The sequence below is a fragment of the Pituophis catenifer genome, unplaced genomic scaffold, assembly GCF_029215685.1.
Source record: "Pituophis catenifer annectens isolate HBS135680 unplaced genomic scaffold, rPitCat1.0.hap2 SCAF_16, whole genome shotgun sequence".
NCBI classification, from domain to species: Eukaryota; Metazoa; Chordata; class Lepidosauria; order Squamata; family Colubridae; genus Pituophis; species Pituophis catenifer.
In genome coordinates, this window is record NW_027256896.1 from 4,235,429 (window position 1) to 4,255,116 (window position 19,688).

The 19,688-nt window shown below is 44.8% G+C and overlaps 1 protein-coding gene across 1 annotated transcript in view; it reads left to right on the forward strand.

Moving 5' to 3' along the window:
* The first annotated feature begins 846 nt into the window (after positions 1-846).
* The window catches only part of HAPSTR1 (HUWE1 associated protein modifying stress responses), a 31,811-nt gene continuing 12,969 nt past the window's right edge, over positions 847-19,688 (forward strand). The window contains exons 1-3 of the mRNA XM_070954914.1: positions 847-1,271; positions 2,047-2,127; positions 15,881-16,156. Coding sequence (XP_070811015.1) covers positions 995-1,271; positions 2,047-2,127; positions 15,881-16,156 — 634 coding nt within the window. The 5' untranslated portion in view covers positions 847-994. The remainder of the gene's footprint in view (positions 1,272-2,046; positions 2,128-15,880; positions 16,157-19,688) is intronic.

A 19,688-nucleotide genomic window follows, 5' to 3' on the forward strand; every position in this document is an offset into this window, starting at 1 on the left:
AAAAATCCCTTCCCCACTATCCCTCCCTGTCAGAGCCGAAGAAGCTTCTTGGATGAGAAGCGAAACGTCTTCAAAAGAAAAAAAAAAAGGAAGTCCGGTTGCCTCCTGAAAAAAAAAAAAAACCACCTTCGGGACAACCAGGACCTGGATGATTGAGAATCTCTGCAGACTGTTTGCAATGCCAAGGCTGGGTTGAAAAAGCACGCTGGGGGAGTGGGGGGGATTTACAGACTACTGAACCAAAATTCAGATTTTTCGCTTCTGCAGCTCAGCTTGCCCCTCCACATTGCATGGTTCCATCTAGGCATCATGGTTGAACTATGGTTTCCTAGAGGAATGTACGCCGCCCAATGCACGGTGCTACAAAGCACCAAACCTTTGCATTGGCGCTATCCCGCTGTTGCAAACGGCGTTTGATTTAAAGCCACAAGGGTGAAGCCGAGCCACGCCCGGCGGCCAATTTAGGCACCGAGAAACCACGCAGGAGAAACTGCGCGTGCGTGGAGGCGCAGCAAGGCTGACGTGCGCGCGCACATACCTTCCTCTCCTCGGCCGCGCCTGCGCGGACGGGTCCTCCTCCCCCTCCCTGTCTTCCTCCTTTCCATTTTGCCGGCGTAACCAAACTTGATGACCTCGTCTTCGCCGCCTCCTCCTTTATGACATTGATGGGCGCGTCAGCCGCCCAATGGGCGCGCGGCAGGCGCCGGAGAGTCGCTGGGGCAGCGGCGACGGCGAAGGGAAGGAGGCGGGCTCTACCGCGGGTGGGGGGGGTTGTCGTTTTCTGTCCCCTCCCCCTAGCATGTTCGGGTGAGGCCTTTTGGGGCGCTCGGGGCGGCGTCTCGGGCTCAGTGTGGGCGGCGGCAGCGGCCGGGGATGCGGCGGCGGCAGCGGCTCTTCTTGATGGCGTCGCCGCAGCTGCCGGGCGCGGCCGGACGGAGGTAGCCGGAGCCGCGCCAAGGCGGCCCGGCCGGTCGGTCGGGCGAGCGAGCCAGCGATGGAGGATCAGGCGGCGCAGGAGGAAGGCGAGGCCGAGATCCAGGAGCTGCACGGGCCCGAGCACTGGTTCAGCCAGTGGGAGCGGCAGTGCCTGGCCGAGGCCGAGCAGGACGACGTCGGCGGCCTAGGCGGCGGCGGGGGCGGCCCTCTGCCGCCCGAACTACAGGACGACGACGAGGCGGCCGCCGCCGCCACCCCGCAGCCGGAGCCCAAGCAGCAGAAACTCTGGCACCTCTTCCAGAACTCGGCCACCGCCGTGGCGCAGCTCTACAAGGGTGAGCGGAGGCCCCGCCGCACGTGTGGACGCCCTGACACGTGTCGACGCCGGGAGGGAGACCCCCCTCACAGGGGGGGGGTCTGTCTTTCCCCTCACCCGGGTGGGAACCTTTGGGAGTGGTCGTCGAGGCCCGGCCCGGTTCCCCCCGCCGGGCGCCCTCAAGATGGCGGGGAGGCCTCATCATCGCCTCCGCCGCCGCCGCCGCTTCTCTTTCTTCCCTCTCAGTCGGTGAAGAAAGCGGCTCCCCGTTGGGGGTGGTGGCACAAATGGATTCGCCCGTCCCGTCCTCCCCCCGTCTTGAGGGAGGTGGGCTCGCCCGGGCCCTTGGCCCCTCCCACCAACAAAATGGCCGTTGGGGGGTCGAATACTCGGGGTGGGAAGGGCCCTAAACGGGGGGGGGGTGGCCGCCGCCGCCTGCAATAGACCCAGATGTCGTTTCCACCCCCTTTTTTTTAAAGAAGGGGCGCCCCGCTTTCTTCTACCCACCCCACACCCATGGGGGAAAAATGGAGCATTCCGCACCGCTCTCTTTTTTCCTCCTATCCCCCCCCCCGGGGCGGACTTGGATGCTTCCAGGCGGCTTCCGTCCTCCTTGGGCCTCTTCTTCCCCCCCCCCGCCCTCCTCCCATTTCCTGCGCTTCCGTCCCGGCGGCGGCGGCGGGTGAACAAAATGGCGAAGCGCAACATGGCCGGGCCTTGAAGAGGAGGGGGGGGGGTTAGGCGGTCACGGCGAGGCTCACTTTCTCCCCTTTGCTCTCTTCCCCCCCTTGCAGACCGCGTGTGCCAGCAGCCCGGCCTCTCCCTCTGGGTGCCCTTCCAGAACGCGGCCACCGCCGTCACCAACCTCTACAAAGGTGAGCGGGGACGGGGGGGGGAGGACTCTGGGTGGGGGATGGGAGGAGGAGGAGGGGGGGCTGAGAACTCCTGGGAGGGGCCCCTCCGCGCCGGGGGAGGGGGCTGTCTTTCAGCCAAGCCCTGGGGTCTTGCAGGGTTGGAAGAAGGGCGAGGAGCGCCTGGAGAGCAACCCATTTTTGCTTTTCCCAGCTCCATAGGCTTTGGGGTAGGTCCGAGGCGAGAGACCCTGGGGCCTTGGTGTAGGGTAGCCTGGTGGAGCAGGGCAGAGAGAGAAGCATTTGGGGGTTTTTTCAGTTGATCAGGATAGAGCTGGAAGGGGCCTTGCAGGTCTTCAACCCCTCCACCATTCCAGAATAGCAAGAGTTAGAAGGGACCCTGGAGGTCTTCTAGTCCAACCCCCTGCTCAAGCAGGGGACCCTCGTCTGTTCCAGAATAACAGGGTTAGTATCAAGATCACTAAGTAATAAGTATCAAGATCATGTGAAGTAATAACAGTAGCAGAGGTAGAAGGGACCCTGGAGGTCTTCTGGTCCAGCCCCCTGCTCAAGCAGGGGACCCTCGACCATTCCGGAATAACAGGGTTGGTATCAAGATCACTTGAAGTGATCATAAGTAATCAGTATCAAGATCATGTGAAGTAGTAACAGAGTAACAGTTGGAAGGGACCCTGGAGGTCTTCTAGTCCAACCCCATGCTCAAGCAGGGGACCCTCGTCTGTTCCAGAATAACAGGGTTAGTATCAAGATCACTAAGTAATAAGTATCAAGATCATGTGAAGTAATAACAGTAGCAGAGGTAGAAGGGACCCTGGAGGTCTTCTGGTCCAGCCCCCTGCTCAAGCAGGAGACCTCTACCCAGGTGTTCATTGTCTGGATGGTATTTCCTCCACTGAGTTTGGACTTTAATATACAAGATAGAACATAGAATAATGGGCCTTGGAGGTCTTCTAGTCCAGCCCTATGCTCAAGCAGGAGACCCTACACCATTTCAGACAAATGGCTGTCCAGTCTCTTCTCAAAAGCCTGCGGTGATGGATCCCCACAACTTCAGAAGGCAAACTGTTCCACTGGTTTTCTAGGGAAGCCCAGCTCTCTGTGCTCAGTGGGGATTTTGGGAGCCTCAGGAAATGCCTGAAATAAGCTTTTACAGGAACTGCAATCCGGCTCCTCTTTGTCTCTGCCTTGAAGGGGTCAAGTGGCTCTTGCAAGGTGACCCTTCGGTGTCTCCTTGACAGCCTCTGGGGGGTGAATGTCAGGGGCAAAGCCAGCTCTTCTCCAGGGCCTGAGAGGAGGAAGTGGTTAGAATTGTTTTGATGCTTAGGACCTTCCTCATTCATCTCAAGGCTCAACACTGAAGTTGGTGCCAGCCAACTTCAGGCTGTGTTCTGTATGTGACTTCACTCGCCCAAGGCTAGGCTGCTGCTGGGGCTACTGACACTAAAAGAATATGGTCACAAAAAATGTTCCTCAGGAATCTTTTATGAGGCTTCTTTAGAAACAGAGAGTTGTTGGAGACCTCTTCTGAACTTCGTGCTTGATGTGGAAAAGAATGAAACTCTGATTTTGGGTTTTACCGATTAGACTGATAGATCTTTATAGAAATGGCTTGTTCATATTATTATGAAAAAGCAAAAAATTGTGATTTGATGTGAATGCCTTCCTTTACTATAACAGAGTCGGAAGTCAATGCTTTTTCTTTTTCTTTCCTCACTTCTCTTCCCCCCCCCACTGCTATTCTATTTACTTTGTATTTTGTATATTTTATAATATTTTATAAATAAAATATGTTAATAGAAATTGAGAGTTGGGAGAAACTATAGAACTTTTGTGGTGGAACAAGAGCATCATTTCTGAGTGAGCAATCTTCTAATCCCATCAGGAGAGTATTATAGGATAATGGAGTTGGAAGGGACATTATCTGGTTGCCAATGGTATAGGAGACCCTGTAGATCCTATGGTATAGCAGACTTGCATAGTTTTCTCCATTTATTCCATGGTACTGTTTTTTTAATTCTGTGCTGAGTGTTCATTGTAGGGTATGTGGAGGCAAGTGGTTATGTATTTGGGAGGGGTTTGTGGTTTGTGGATGTGTGTGTGTGTGTGTGGGGGGGGCTTTCTTGTGGAATGCATCCCGAGGACAAAAAAAAGAGTAAGGGGTGTTCCTTTATCTGCTGTTTGCCCTTAAGATCCCTGGATTTGCAAGAGGTTTGCACAGGATATAGGAACAGTATAGGATCCTAATTTCAGGAATAACAAAGTAGCTTAGAATGAACTGTGTTTATAAGCCAGGTTCAAGCTGGGACTTCTAATGTGATTTTTGTTTAAATGATTTGTCTCGAATACTGATATTCAAGTGACATTTAAATTGAACAGATTCTACTATTAAACTCCTAGTATTAAACACATTATCTGTGGTTCATTGCCATACGTCTTCTGTATCATTATGTACTACAAAAAAGTTGATCAGTCCCTTAACTCAGTGAATTTTTGGAATCTTCAATTTCTAGGTAAGCTTGACATAATGTAGCTTCTCATGGGAAAAATTATGTAGTTTTCCAGGGAATAAAATGGTTGTCTTCATTGTTTGGTTGTGCATGGTTTGATATTAGCGATACTTTTATAACCCTGTACTATTTATACTGACTTTTAAATAAGTTTAGATCTTCATGTCTAGTTATTTCTCATCTTGGAGAGAGAGAGAGTGGTAGAAATCTTAATTATTTCTAACTCTGGAGTAGAGAGGCAGAGAAAGAAATGTTGGATTTAGATGTTATGTTAACTTTCAATTATTTTTTTCCACTCTTTAACTATTACAATGTTTTTGATAGCCTAGGAAAAGACTCAGTCGGTCGGTCAACTCTATAAATATTCTAGTTCTATACTAATTTATAAACATCTGGAAAAGGACTATTAAATAGTCTTGGGTGGTTCATACTTCTAAAAACTCCATGAGTGCTCAGAGATTTCTTTCAGCTCATGGAGGAAAAGAGAAGACTCCAGAATATGTTACTGGCTTGACCTTAAATATCCTAAAGTGCTTCCAGTTATTCATAAGTACTCGAACACTAACTGGCAAATGCTGGCTCAGCTAAAGCCTGAGTTGCCTTGATAACAAGTTTGGTGACCCAATAAATAAATAAAGGTAACAATATTTTTGTTGGACTTAGCCATTCCTATATCATGCGAATAACTTACTTTAGAAGCAATGAATGTAATTAGATGATGCCGTCTGAAGTGGCCAAATGGAATGTAGTGCTGAAAACAGCCACCATTTAGTCATCGAGGGAGGTATTTGCCAGTTCAGCCAATTGTATTAGTCAGCTCTCTTTCTCTAATTGGCAACAGCTGCCATTTTGTTGGTTTATCGCTTGGCAGTTGCTGGGTCAAAGCCAGATGGGTTGTCTGCAGCCTGTGCCTCTTGCTAGAAATCCAAGCAGTGCATGGAACTAGCTGGGAAAGAATGTCCTGGTAATCTAGTCTTGCAGAAGGACAAGGGACACTGTCTCCTGACTCTGCACTTTTATAATCTTGTGAAAAGTAAAGGGGAGAATCAGAGTCTTCTGCGTATCCCAACCTTACCTATATTTATAATACATCTGAGAACTGCAGGAATGACATGTCCAAAATTAGAAAATTCCACTCTGCAAGACATTGGGACATAAATTGCTCCATAGCTAACACAGTCCTGATACCAAAATGTACAGATTAGTTTTTCCTTCTCTTGGTCTTAAGAATCTAGTCCAGTGTTTCTCAACCTTGGAAGCTTGAAGATGGGTGGACTTCAAGCTTCCAAGGTTGAGAAACACTGATCTAGTCTAATGATAGGAGGGTTCTTTCTCTCCCTACTCCGTCCATCTGTCTGTCAGAGAGAGCGAGATAAATAGATGCTGTTTCCCCGAAAATAAGACCCTGTTTTATATTTTTTTTGAACCCCAAAATAAGCACTTGGCCTTATTTTCCGGGAGGTCTTATTATTTTGGGGCACGTGGAACAAGATGGGGCTCCTCTTGCTGTCTTACCTGATTTCCAGCTCTGCATTTAAATATTTTCGGGGAGCACTTATTTTCGGGGGGAGGCTTATTTTAGCACATGCGCTTGAAAGCCGGATTAGGTTTATTATCAGGGGATGTCTTATTTTCAGGGAAACAGGGTGTGTGTGTGAGTGTGTGTGTGTGTATTTATATTCAGGGCTTACTGGATGGATTGATAGGTCAAACTAAGTGGTAATTGCTTGTTTGAAGATTGACATATTATATGAAATGAATCATATTTTTTTGTCCAATTTAAGAACTAGTTATGTAGTCTATGACTTAATATGACATGTCAGCCTAGCTGCTGCAATCAGTGGGTATGAGAAATTGCACATGTTCCCTGTTGACTTCCTGTTGGCATCCAGCTGGCCCTTGTGGGACCGGAATGTTGCCCTTGCAGTGGGCTTTTGGTTTTACCTGACCATGTTGTTCAGGTGTTTATATGGCAGCACTATTTTTAGCAAAGAAGGAAAAGGCATCTTTGCTAAAAGTTCTGTCACTTTGACTTTTTAGTTGTAAAAAACAGCTTGTATGGAAGTACAGACAATAAACTCAGAACTCTGTAATAGCAATTAACTCAGTAGAAGGTTTAAAAGCTTCCACTCCCAAGCTCTCCCATCTTTAACTGCAAAGAGCTAACCTTTACATATATTTTGGGAAGAATAAATATTCCAAAGAGCTTACATGGATGAGATTGACTCCCTCTCCAAGAACAAACATCGTTTTCTATAGATTTATACTGTTTTTGTTTTCTGTATACTTAAATATGTATATATAATTTTAACTTAATTTTGAAAATCCATCTACCACCATGTGAATGTCCTGATACTGATAGATCCCATGTTTCTGTGAACTGATATGGATTATCAAATATTGATTGTGTTTGCAGTGCTGAAATTGCTATGTTACATGTGGCACCCTCCTTCTTAAATTTAATCCCACCTTGTATCTGAGAAAGACAGATGTAGTGCTTCCCCTCCAGTTTTATCCCCTGATAATTTTTTGGGGCTGGTTTAGCTGAAAGGATGTCTGTTCCAAATTCTCTCCAAAAGCTTGGATAGCAGAACTTGGGTTTCCCCAGTCTATGGGGAATCCTTCCTATAACCTATAAATCACCTTAGTTTTTGTTGGATGAGCTATGAGGTGGATCTACTTGCAAGGGATCTGGCCTTAGTGGTTTTGTCACAGGTTTTGTTGGATCTCTGGGTTTACTGTGGACTCATTTAGACAGTTTATGTTTCAGTGGAACTTCAACAGCATCTGTGGCAAAAAGTCTGCTTTAAAGCTATCAGAACTGATGTTCTTGAGTAAAGAAAAATATCATTGTAAAGATGAATTAAGAGTAAGAACAATGTCAAATTTAACTGCCAGTGTTTTTTTCATGGCAGGGTTGTGTTTTATGCCAGATGTTTCTGCTCACTGTGAATATACAATACACATTATATAGTAACATAATGAGAGTCATATGAGAACTGTCAACCTTTATGAATTCTTAATAATGCTGTCCTTGGATAAAAGTATTCAGGAACTGAAGTTTTGGCCTGGAGCTTTTTAAATTAAACAGATTGCTTTCTTAGCCTGGCTTAGCTCCCACGAGGACCAGAATGATTCACTAAGATCTACAATTAGTTGAGTAACACCCATGGAGAAAAGTTCCACAATGGACCATACAAACGACATATCACTATAACACTCATCACAATAGGAACATGTACGACCAACTGTATTACATAATAATGTATCAGATCATAATTTTTGAACTTGGAATACATGTAGGGCTTGGCACACTAAGGACCCCAAAGCCAAAACAGTGTAATGTGATCGGTAACACATTTTTTAATTGTGCCCACCAATTTCTATTGCTTGCAAAATTACGCAAGTTGACCATTTATTAGAAACGCTCTATTTATAAGCATAGCATTGGCTGCAGGAGTTGTCACGTAGTTTGTGCATAGGTGAGTCAAAGGAGGATGTCTTGGCCTGAAGTCTTCATTTACAAAATGTCCCAGTAATGTCTGTTGAAAACAAAGATTTGTTTTCAGTTCAGAACAACATGTGACAATTCGACTGTCGTAATAGTGTAAGTTTTACTTGTGCTTAACGTTGTGGAATGCGGTATCATATTCTCAAGAGTCTATTTTGGAAGGTAGCTTAGTCTCCCATCAGCTGAGGCTGCAGTGTGGATGGCATTCTTAAGCACAAAGTGTTGGTGAGTAGTTTGAACCTGATGATTACATTTTCAAGGTTCTGCAGAACATTGCTTCGTGCAATCTATAGAAGCCACCTCTTCCGTTGGAAAAAAAAAAATACTGATGCCCAGCACAAATATGTGATGTGTAATAGCAGTTGTCCCTTGGCAGTGGAATAGATTGTTTCCGATGAATAAAGCTGGATAGAAATATTACTTGGGTCTTGGTTGGATTTGATAGTCAAATTCAGGAATAGAAATAAATGGTTATCCTCGCCAGCTTGATGTGGCCAAATACCCGGGAATTAAAGTTCCCATACTCTTTGAGAAACAGCTGCCTCACCTAAAGGGGGATTAATTTATCTCACTTTTCCTCCCGAAGCACAAAGAACAATTAATTCTACTGTCTTCTAAATTCATTGCAGTCTAATTTCTGACTCTATTTTCGATCACCTTCACTTCACTGAAACTGCCCTTGAGTTAACTGCTCGATCTAAAGTCTTTATTCAGTTTTCCTTTCTACCATCTTAAATCCATATGATTGCACTGTCCTATTTAAATCCCCAAATGCCATAACTCTTCAGCCTCTGCTGACTTGTTTTCCCTTCCGTAATTTCTTGCCCCTCTCTTCTCTCCCTTCCCTCCCCCGCCTTAGCAGGGCTCTCTGCAGCTGATGCTCCATTCGCCATTCTGGGTGACGTCCCAATTTAACAGTTTCATCAATTACTACTATGCCCATCAGCATTGCCTACCATCTAAATATACTCTTGATTTTGTCTAAGCCCGTTTTATTCATTTTTTCTAGTAGTTCTGTTTTGGAGCCTCAATATTATCTCAGGCTTAATACCTCTTGAGGTTGAGCTTATCCTCTCTCTTTCCAAGGGTCCAGTCTCTTAGTTTGTATTTCTTGACCATCAGTAACTTCTGCCTGTCAATCAAATGCTGCTTTTTATGTTCTCTTCCTCTTTCAGTTGTCAGAGTAGGACTTCTCTGTATAACACTAATTTTGGTCTAATGGTTGAGGCACCAGCTAGAAACCAGGAGAATCAATTTTAGTCCTTCCTTAGGCATGAGAAACATGGTTGGATAACTCTGGGCCAGTCCCTCCCTCTCACCTCAACCCACCTCACAGGGAGGTTGTTGTGGGGAAAAGAGGGGGAAGGAGTAGTTGGCATGAGGGGTGTCCTTGGTGCTCTCTGAGCGTGCTAGCCAGGGTGGATAAAAATCAATGATTTTTTTAAAAAATCAAAAAAATCAGATTTTTTGATTTAAATCGGATTTTTTTTTATTTTTATCGAATTTATTTTAATACAAAACTTTTGGGGTAAAAATCTATCGTAAGATAGTTTTCTATTTAAGATACATAAATAATTTAGTTTATTCAGCATGAAATGGAGCTTAGTTATGTAGCAGGAGGCTGTATATTCTGCAACACTGGGACTATTGGTGAGTCAACAATGGGTCAAAGGAGTAGCAGAGATGACAGTTGCTCTTTAAAAATTATGATTTAAATCGAGTTGATTTAAATCAAGCCTTTTTACTAGTGATTTAAATCATGATTTAAATTGTGATTTAAATCAACTCGATTTAAATCAAATCCACCCTGTTGCTAGCCCATTATGTTACTAGGTAACATAAGTATGGGTAGTAATGAAACATCTGCAAGAAAACAAGCAACCTCAGAGAGCACCAAGGACCCCTCATTTCAGCCCTGGACTACAAACATTCTCTTTTATTGGCATGTTTGAGTTATTTGTAAAAAAATAAGGTTGGACAAAAGAAAAATATCTAATGAAGAGAATAAAGCGGATCTTCTTATCCATTCCCTGCTCGCCTCTCACTTTGTTGCCATTTCTTTATGCTCATCCAGAACTTTTGCAGCTGTGATGCCACTCCCTCAGCCTCTTCATGGCATAGGCTCCACATCTGGATTCTGAGCAAGCTTGGCCTTGTTCTCAGCACTCTCTCCTTGGCTTGGCTTCTCACGTTGCTTCGCCAGCATAGGTGTTCCGTCCCTTGCATGGAAATGCCTCTAGGCCGCCTGCCTACCTGTTCCCTCAAGACTCAGTCCATGTTAGAAAACCCACTTGGTCCTTATAGTAGAGAGTACTCTAGCTATGTATGTGCCAGAGTGGATTTGATTTAAATCGAGTTGATTTAAATCACAATTTAAATCATGATTTAAATCACTAGTAAAAAGGCTTGATTTAAATCAGCTCGATTTAAATCATAATTTTTAAAGAGCAACTGTCATCTCTGCTACTCCTTTGACCCACTGTTGACTCACCGATCGTCCCAGTGTTGCAGAATATACAGCCTCATGCTACATAACTAAGCTCCATTTCACGCTGAATAAACTAAATTATTTATGTATCTTACATAGAAAACTATCTTACGATAGATTTTTACCCCAAAAGTTTTTTATTCAAATAAATTCGATAAAAATCAAAAAAATCCGATTTAAATAAAAAAAATCCGATTTACATCAAAAAAATATGGTTTTTTTGATTTTTTTTTTAAAAAAACCCATTGATTTTTATCCACCCTGGTATGTGCAACTAAAGTAATAATGGTGCTCTGCTTTTGTCTCCCGCTTCTCCCCTTTTTCATTCTCAATGTCTGCTATTGTAAATTTTTCAGAGTAGATGCCAGTTTTACCAGTTATCTGCAGATGTGGAATTGATAAATAGCACCAGAGTGAGATTTGGTCCCTTGTGAGGTTGTCACTCTGGCTGATGTAAACATGGATTGATTGCTTTTAAAAGAAAGTATCTTTACAAACTGTATGGCAAATGTGTGAGGCTGCATTTGTTGGGCAAGTATTTTTTCCTCTGCTGTTCCACCTACCTCTTTATTGCCCTCTTTATTTTATGTCAGGACTCGTATTGCCTAAACCCAAATCTCTTGCAAATCAAAGAACTGAAGAGTTACTTGACTCCTTCTTTTAAATCTGATGCTGCTGTTGTCCTTTGGCAGCTTGAGCAGATCTGCTCAAGAGGTGATTTGGGTCCTTGGCCGCCCCATTGGTGGATGGAAGTAGAGAAATCTAGGCAGGTTGAAGGTTGCTTTCTTTCTTTGTTTATTTGTAGGAGTCTCCCTGTGGATTTTACTTCGCTAGTCATTTTTTTTTTAATTTGATTTATATGCCGCCCTTCTCCGGAGACTCAGGGCGGCTTACAATGCGTTAAGCAATAGCCTTCATACTTGTGTATATTTATACAAAGTCAGCTTATTGCCCCCACAAACTGGGTCCTCATTTTATCTACCTTAGAAAGGATGGAAGGCTGAGTCAACCTTGAGCCTGGTGAGATTCGAACTTACAATAATTGCAGACAGCTGGTGTTAATCACAATGCTTTTAGTCTGCTGAGCCACCAGGCCCATTTTTGACTCTAGCAAGCAGTGCTCATCTCCGTTTCGAGGCCATTGAGCCGGTGCTGTCAGAAAACATTTCCCAGTTGTATGGCCAGCATGACGTTATCTGTTACCTTCCCACCAAAGTGGTACCTATTTATCTACTTCAGGGGTAGGCAACCTTAAACACTCAGAGAGCCACAAAGGTCCTAACCGGAAGCCCCTGTTCAATTATGGAGCTGACCGGAAGTCTGGTTCCCCCATCATAGTCTCCACCTAGCATGGCATCCTTTTTCCTCTGCTGACCGGAAGTCCGGTTCCCCCACCATAGAGTCTCCTCCTAGGGCGGGAACATTTTTTCTATATTTGTCCTAACCGAAAGCCCTATCAATTGTGGAGCTGACCAGCAACAGGGAGCCGCAGTAGAGGGATGAAAAAGCCACATGCGGCTCCGGAGCCTCGGGTTGCTGACCCCTGATCTACTCGAATGTGCATGCTTTCCAAGTGCTAGGTTGGCAGTAGCTGGGGCGAGGATGTCGTGTGGCACCTGGGTCTCGAACCTGGGCTGCCAGCTTTCCAGCCGAAAAGCCCAGCATCTTTAACCACTGGGCCACCATGCCGCCCATTTATTTATTTATATCCCACCTTGATTATTTTTTAATAAATAACCATTGTGTGGCAAATACACACAATGTTCCTTTGCACACAACAGTCCTTTCTCCTCTTATTTTTATGAGGTGACTTGGGCTGAGAGAGGGAGAGAAGGTTATGTTCTGCTTTCCCAAAATTTTCAAAGTGGTCACCATTAATTTTTGTTACATGGCATAAAATAAAAATAAATGCAGAAGGTGTGTCATTTGCACAAAAGCAAATAGATGTGGGGCTAAAGTGGGAAATATACTGTAAGTTCAAACTATTTGGGTGAGTAAGTTCAAATTAGTAGCAGAATTGAAAGTGGATATTCTGAGTTTTTGCCCAAATAAAATCTACAATGGTGTGGCAGGGCATTGGGCAGGGTTTACCCACATAGTCTGTGTGCCAGAGCCCTCCAGTACAGGTAGTCCTCGACTTACAACCACAATTGAGCCCAAAATGTCTGTTGTTAAATGAGGCATTTACCCCATTTTATGACCTTTTTTGTCTCCCTTGTTAAGGGAATCACCACAGTTAGTATAAATTAGTAAGATGGTTGTTAAGTGAATCTGGCTTCCCCATTGACTGCTTGTCAGAAGGTCACAAAAGGGGGTCACATGACCCGGGACACTGCAGTGGTCCTAAGTATAAGTCGGTTGCCCAGCATCTGAATTTTGATCACATTATAGGGATGCTACAAAGGCCGTGTGAAAAACAGTCATAAGTCACTTTTTTCCAGTGCTGTTGTAACGTTGAACGGTCACTAAATGAAGTGTTGTAAGTCGAGGATTACCTGTACTTTGTTTCCCTAGATCTGCTCATCAACTGATCTCCTCTCCCACCCTCAAACCACTGATGCTTGGAACTTGTGTGTTTCAGTTTGGACATGATCCACACAAAACCAGCCCTTTGTGGCCTGAACGTTTTGTCCCTCTTCAAGCCAGCCGTTGCGAGCAAATATCAGATAAGATGCAATTACTGCCATGCATTGAAATGTCTTGGCTGTATATATTTGGGGGCAAATTATGACAGTACCTGAGTTTCTTACTTGTCTGTCACAAGGACACCCTACATGGCTAACCTTTTCCGGACAGAGTGCCCAAAGTGCCTCCAAAACCCCAAAATGCAATGCGTGTGTGGTTGCCACGCATGCGCCATGCCCTCTGCCCATATGGGGCATGTGCGTGCATGAGGTGGGCGGGGTACATGCGCCCCGCCCCCTGCATGTGCCCTGTGCCCCACCCCCCTCATGCACGCACAGCCCCCTCGCATGCACACACCCCCACGCATGTGCGTGCGACTCCCCGTGCGCTCCCTGCTCATGGGTGACAGAGATCCGGCAACCAGCTGGCCTGCGGGAGGCACACGCGCATAGGCGGCGCAGCTGAACTGGGGTGATGGTTCGCCATTACGGCCCTACAGCTACTGGGTTTTTCCTGCAGTAAATGCTGATGGCATCAGGAGAGGCATCAACTTTTTGCAGGCATCCTTTTGTCTTGCATAATTCTAGCAGTGGCTTCTTGAAAGTGACTGAAAAGCAAATTAATTAATTAAATACATACATACATACATACATAAAAGGCTCTTCTCTACATGCGTTGGTCTTTCTCCCAACAGCTGTTACTACAGGTTGAGTGTTAATGGAAGTTATCTCTGAGAATAGAAAGTATTAGGATACCAAATTATTAATGATTTCTTGTTTAATAGTAACATTAGTAAAAATTACAACCTATAATGATAAACGGATACAAACTAAAAAAAAGGAAAAGAAAAAATAAGCTATAGAAAAGAAAAAAAAGTAGAAAAAAATAGAAAAGAAAAAATACAGAAAAGAAAAATACATAAAAATAACTTTTCATCACATATGACACATTTTAGTAACTGATCCCCTCCTCCTAAAATACAGCAAATGATCTACACACACACACACACACACACACACACACACACACACACACACACACACACACAATCTCTTATTTATAAACAAATCCTGAAATCTTATCACTGGAGTGCTTATCAGCAAAAGTCCATTAAGGGGTTACTATAGAGAACATACCTCTTTTAGCCTTGCATTAGGTAGTCCTTGATCTATGACCATAATTGAGCCCAAAATTTTCATTGTAAGCAAGACGGTTGTTAAATGAGTTTTACAGCCTAAGAGGAGGAATTTGACCTAGGTGGAGACGAGGAACTCTCAATCCGTGCTGGATGTCCTGTCATTTCCCTTACAACAAGACTTACAAACATGGCGTAAAAGTGGGATAAAAACAGATGCTTGACTCTAAGCAGCACTATTTTTTTAAAAATAGTTTTGCTTGATTGCATGAACAGTTTTCTGTTTTTATATGTCTTTTCCCTGCTTTTGTTGGAGAGCTGTTGTACCAAGTGGGAAGAAACCAGGTTAAGCCCCAAATTCCTTCGTTTCAAAGATTAGGTGGTAAAGCCATTTCATCCAGAGGAGGAGTCATTTTGAAAGGAGTGAGTGAGCCCCGAGTTCAAATGCAAGTACAGTAATGCAAAGTTACAATGGCACTGTAAAGAGTCACTTAGGACAATTTTTCCTTAGGCTCAAGGTTGACTCAGCCTTCCATCCTTTCCAAGGTGGGTAAAATGAGGACCCAGATTGTTGGGGGCAAGAGGCTGACTCTGTACCTTAGAGAGGGCTGTTAAAGCACTATGAAGCAGTATATAAGTCTAAGTGCTACTGCTATTGCTATTTTTCACAGTTACGACCTTTGCAGTATCCCCATGAACATGTGATCAAATTTCAGACGTTTGGCAACTGGTTCATACTTATGACGGTTGCACTGTCCTGGGATTGCGTGATCACCTTTTGCGACCTGACAAGGAAAGTCATGGGGAAGTCAGGTTCACTTAACCGTGTGACTAACTTAACAACTGCAGTGATTCACTTAACAACTGATGCAAGAAAGATCGCAAAATGGGGCAAAACTCACTCAACAAACATCTCGCTTAACAACAGAAATGTTGGGCTCAATTGCGGCCGTAAGTCGAGGACCACCCGGACCAATACCAGCTGGTATCCGATATTAGCAGATTGGCTCCAAGTCGAGTCTAAAGTTTAGGTAGGGCTAACCCAATGTATTTATCGCGTTTCTATTTATGATTGTCGAACTTACTAACCAGCTGGCTGGGTCAGATTTGTGTAATTTTTCCCTCCAGCAGGGAAAACGGTGTGGAAATAATTGCAATTTGTTAATCAGTTTTTAATATTGGATTGATCTTCCATTCATCCACCCTATCTACAGGGGGAAGCTCAAAAAGCATTTCAGGGGTGCCAGTTCTCTTTGGCTTTGCTTATAGAACAGGGGTCTCCAACCTTGGCAACTTTTAAGACTGGTGGACTTCAACTCCCAGAATTCCTCAGCCAGCAAAGCTTGCTGGCTGAGAATTCTGGGAGTTGAAGTCCACCAGTCTTAAAAGTTGCCAAGGTTGGAGACCCTTGTTCTAGAAGGCCACTTATATCTGAACCTGCTGCCGCCCATAGTTGGTCAAACACCTAACGCATATTTCTTTTCTTCCAGAAAGTGTGGATGCCCATCAGCGGAGTTTTGACGTAGGAATCCATATTGGCTACCAGCGTCGTAATAAGGATGTCTTGGCTTGGGTTAAAAAGCGCAGAAGAACTATTCGCAGAGAAGACTTAATCAGCTTCCTGTGTGGAAAAGCTCCTCCTCCACGAAACTCTAGAGCTCCCCCAAGACTGACTGTAGTATCCCCTAACCGAGCGACATCCACGGAAACTAGTTCTTCTGTCGAGACGGACTTGCAGCCCTTCCGGGAAGCCATAGCTCTTCATGGTAATCATGGTTTCTGCCTCTCCCTCCCCCCTCCCCCTTCCCAATCTTTTTTTTTTTTTTTAATTGGAAAGAAGCACCTTCCTCTTGTTTCATAGCTCATGTTTTTTTTTTTTTTTAATGGCCAGTGATACAAACAGTAAAACATCAAATGGGTTCTCGGTATGGTAGTGATCAAGGTGGGGCTGATGCAGGGTGAAATGCTCCCGGTTTGGACTGGATCGCCCAATCTGGTAGCGATGGCCAGTGGTTTGGAGAACTGGTAGCAAAAATCCCTGCAAACACCCCCCCCCCCATGCCCAGCTGAGCCATGCAATCATCAGAGGCTTTTTTTTTCTTTTAAAAGCCTTTTTTCTACAACCTCTTCGACCAAAAAAATGCTTTTAAAAGTAAAAAAAAAAAAAAAAAGCCTCTGATGATTGCGGGGCTCAGCTGGGATCATCAGAGGCTTTTAAAAGCATTTTTTTCTGCAACCTTTTCAGCCGAAGAGGCTGTAGAAAAAAATGCTTTTAAAAGCCTCTGACAATCCCAGCTGAGTTGCCTGATCATCAGAGGCTTTTAAAAGCATTTTTTTCTGCAACCTCTTCAGCAGAATTTTAAAAGAGGGGGGGGAAGTTGGCCACGCCCACCCTGTCACCTTACACAACCCCACCAAGCCACGCCCACAGAACCGGTAGTAACAAACTTTACATTTCACCACTGATGGGGCTGATGGTTCTCTTTTCCAGGCCTGGCAACTCCTTGCAGATGTGGGCCTCTTTGCAGGGATGACTCAGGGTTGTTCCTTCCTCTGGTGACCTCGAATGCTCTGAAAAAACCCAGATGTTTCTTACCAACGTTAATAGGTTAGGGCGAGAACGGAACATGGTTAAATCAGAATGAGAAGCAATTGATTATCCTGAGTGTTTTGGAGGAGGAGAAAGCTTGGAGATGGCCTTGAAGGGAGTTTTCAGATGCTGCTATGGAAACGAGGGCCCAACACATTGCTTAAGACCCGGGAAAGGCCATCGCATTAAGGGAGCTCAGTCTGGCTTCTCCCAGATTCAGAGGGAGAGAGAGAGGAAGAAGTAAAATGCAGTGCTTTGTTAATAGAGCCTAAAATACAGCTAGAGACTATTTGGGGGAGCGGCTTTCTTGAGCTGGTCTACCTTGTAGGGCTGATCCTTCAGTGCCTTGAAAAGCTTATTAAAGTTTGGCGGAACAGTTTAGCTTCTGGGGTTCTTTAGGTCAGGGGTCTCCAATCTTGGCAACTTTTAAGACTTGTGGACTTCAACTCCAGCTTCGCTGGCTGAGGAATTCTGGGAGTTGAAGTCCACAAGTCAAAGTTGCCAAGGTTGGAGACCCCTGTTTTAGGTTCAGTATCAATCCCCTTTTCTTTGGGTTTTTGCCAAAGAGGAAGGTTTTTTGCCAAAGAGGAAGGGGTGAGGAACTATGGCCCTTTTATGACTTCATGAACCAGCCACGCTGGCAGAGGAATTCTGGGAGTTGAAGTCCACAGGTCCTATAAAGGGGCTGTAGCACCCCACCTCTGTCCTAAAACAAGATACCATATTTTTTGGAGTATAAGATGCACCTACCTTTTTTGGTGAGGAGAAGAAGAAAAAGAAATCTCCCTCCGCCTCTGAGCAATTTTGCCTCCTTGGAGCAAACAGCAAACAGCCTGCTTTAATTTCATTTTCATTTTCAGCATAGCTTGATTAGCACAAGGAAAACAAAGAATCTGCTCCCAGCAATTTACCTCTTTGCAGCAAGCAGCAGAACCCTGTGCAAAACAGCTGAGAGCAAAACAGCTGAGAGTCGGGAGGAGGCGATCCAATCAACTTGTGCTAATTAGGCTGTGCTGAAGCTGAAAGGAGCTGTTTCTTCTTACTGTTTGCTTGCAAGGAGGTAAACTGCTGGGAGGCAGAGGCCAAAGGGTGGGGGCCAGTGGGTGGGCGGAGCTACTTTTGGTGTATGACACACCCAAATTTTCACCCCCTTTTAGGAGGGGGAGAAGGTGCGTCTTATACGGTACTTCCTTTGAAAATACTTGTTCCAAAATATTCGATTGGATATTTGCCTTTCAAAGCGCACCAGTTGGGCAGAGATATCCAGATGGAGGATATCTGCCTGATGCAGTTTGAAAGAGTGGATGCATCATTTGTGGATGCTTTTATTGTTTAATCAATGGGGGAAGCCAGATTTGCTTAACAACCGAGTGATTTACTTAACTTCTGACGTGACCTGCTTAACAACGGGGGGCATGGCAAAAAACGTAAAATTGGGCGTGACTCATTGCCTTGCTTAGTGGGAATTCTGGTCTCAGTTCTGGTCATAAGGCTACCTCTATATAGAATTTAAATACCTTGCTTGAAAATTATGCAGAATTGATGGTTATAGAAGTATAAGCAGTTAGGAAAAAAATATAAAAGTTTAGGGGAAAAAAATCTTCGTATAGTGCAATTTTTCCTGCACTCCTAATACTAGGGGACTGTAAATTTCAGAATTCTCGGCTATGGCGATTATGATGAAGACTCTTGAGGAAGCATGTCAGGGAGAATCTTCTGTCTCTGATCTCTGGAAATGAAATAGAAGCTTTTTAAGCGTCTGCTTGTGCCATGCTGCATGCAAGCCTGTAGTAGAGATTTCGTTTGCAGCTCGATCAGCTGCCGGTTTCATATCCTGCTCGGTGCGCCGATGTTGCTGCAGCAGGAGTAATTCAAATCGCAATTGGACACCTTTTTAATTGGTTTAGATCTGTGGGTAAGCATGTAACTCATTGGGATTAGAAAACTATCTCATGTGGGGGGAAAAAAAAACCCTGATGGTTTTCCTCTCGTTAGCTCGGTGGGCAAACCTATTCCGAGTGCTAAGATGGCAATTTTGCCCCCAATGGCTTGAATATTGCTTTGCTTTTGGAAGTAAATCAAAATGGCTGACGATACCCTGGTTCTCTTCAGGTTTCTGCTCCCTCCTTGCCAGGGAAACTGACAGAGAAGAGAGGTGTGATTTATGCTTCAGCTTCTATGCTTGAGTTTCCACATCCTTAGTTGTCAAAGTGCTGAAGCTTGGCTCCGGTGCTCGAGACTGGCTTGCTAGGCAGGATAGGCAGTGCTGTTGCTAGGTAGGTGACTGGCTGGGGTGACCCACGGCAGGCTGGTATTGCTTCGTTTTCAGGTTTTACAAGTTTGCTTGCCTGTCATGGGGCGAGGGAGTTAAAAGTAACAATATGTTACTCTTGTGCGTCAGGATTTTCAGTGAATGAATAAAGGAGGGTCGTTACATCTCAACGGCCAACATCTTAACATGGGTTGAAGCAACTAGTTCACTTCGATTCAAGTGCTGCCAAGAGAGTCTCAGTACAGCCATGACCTCTTAAGCTTTGATTTTTGGATGGGAATGTTACCCTCTTTATGCTTTCCTGGCAAATGCACACAGCTGGAATTTGAAATGGCTTAGGGCAGAGGTCTTCAAACTTGGCCGCTTTAAGACTTGGCTGGCTGGAGAATTCTGGGAGTTGAAGTCCACAAGTCTTAAAGCGGCCAAGTTTGAAGAC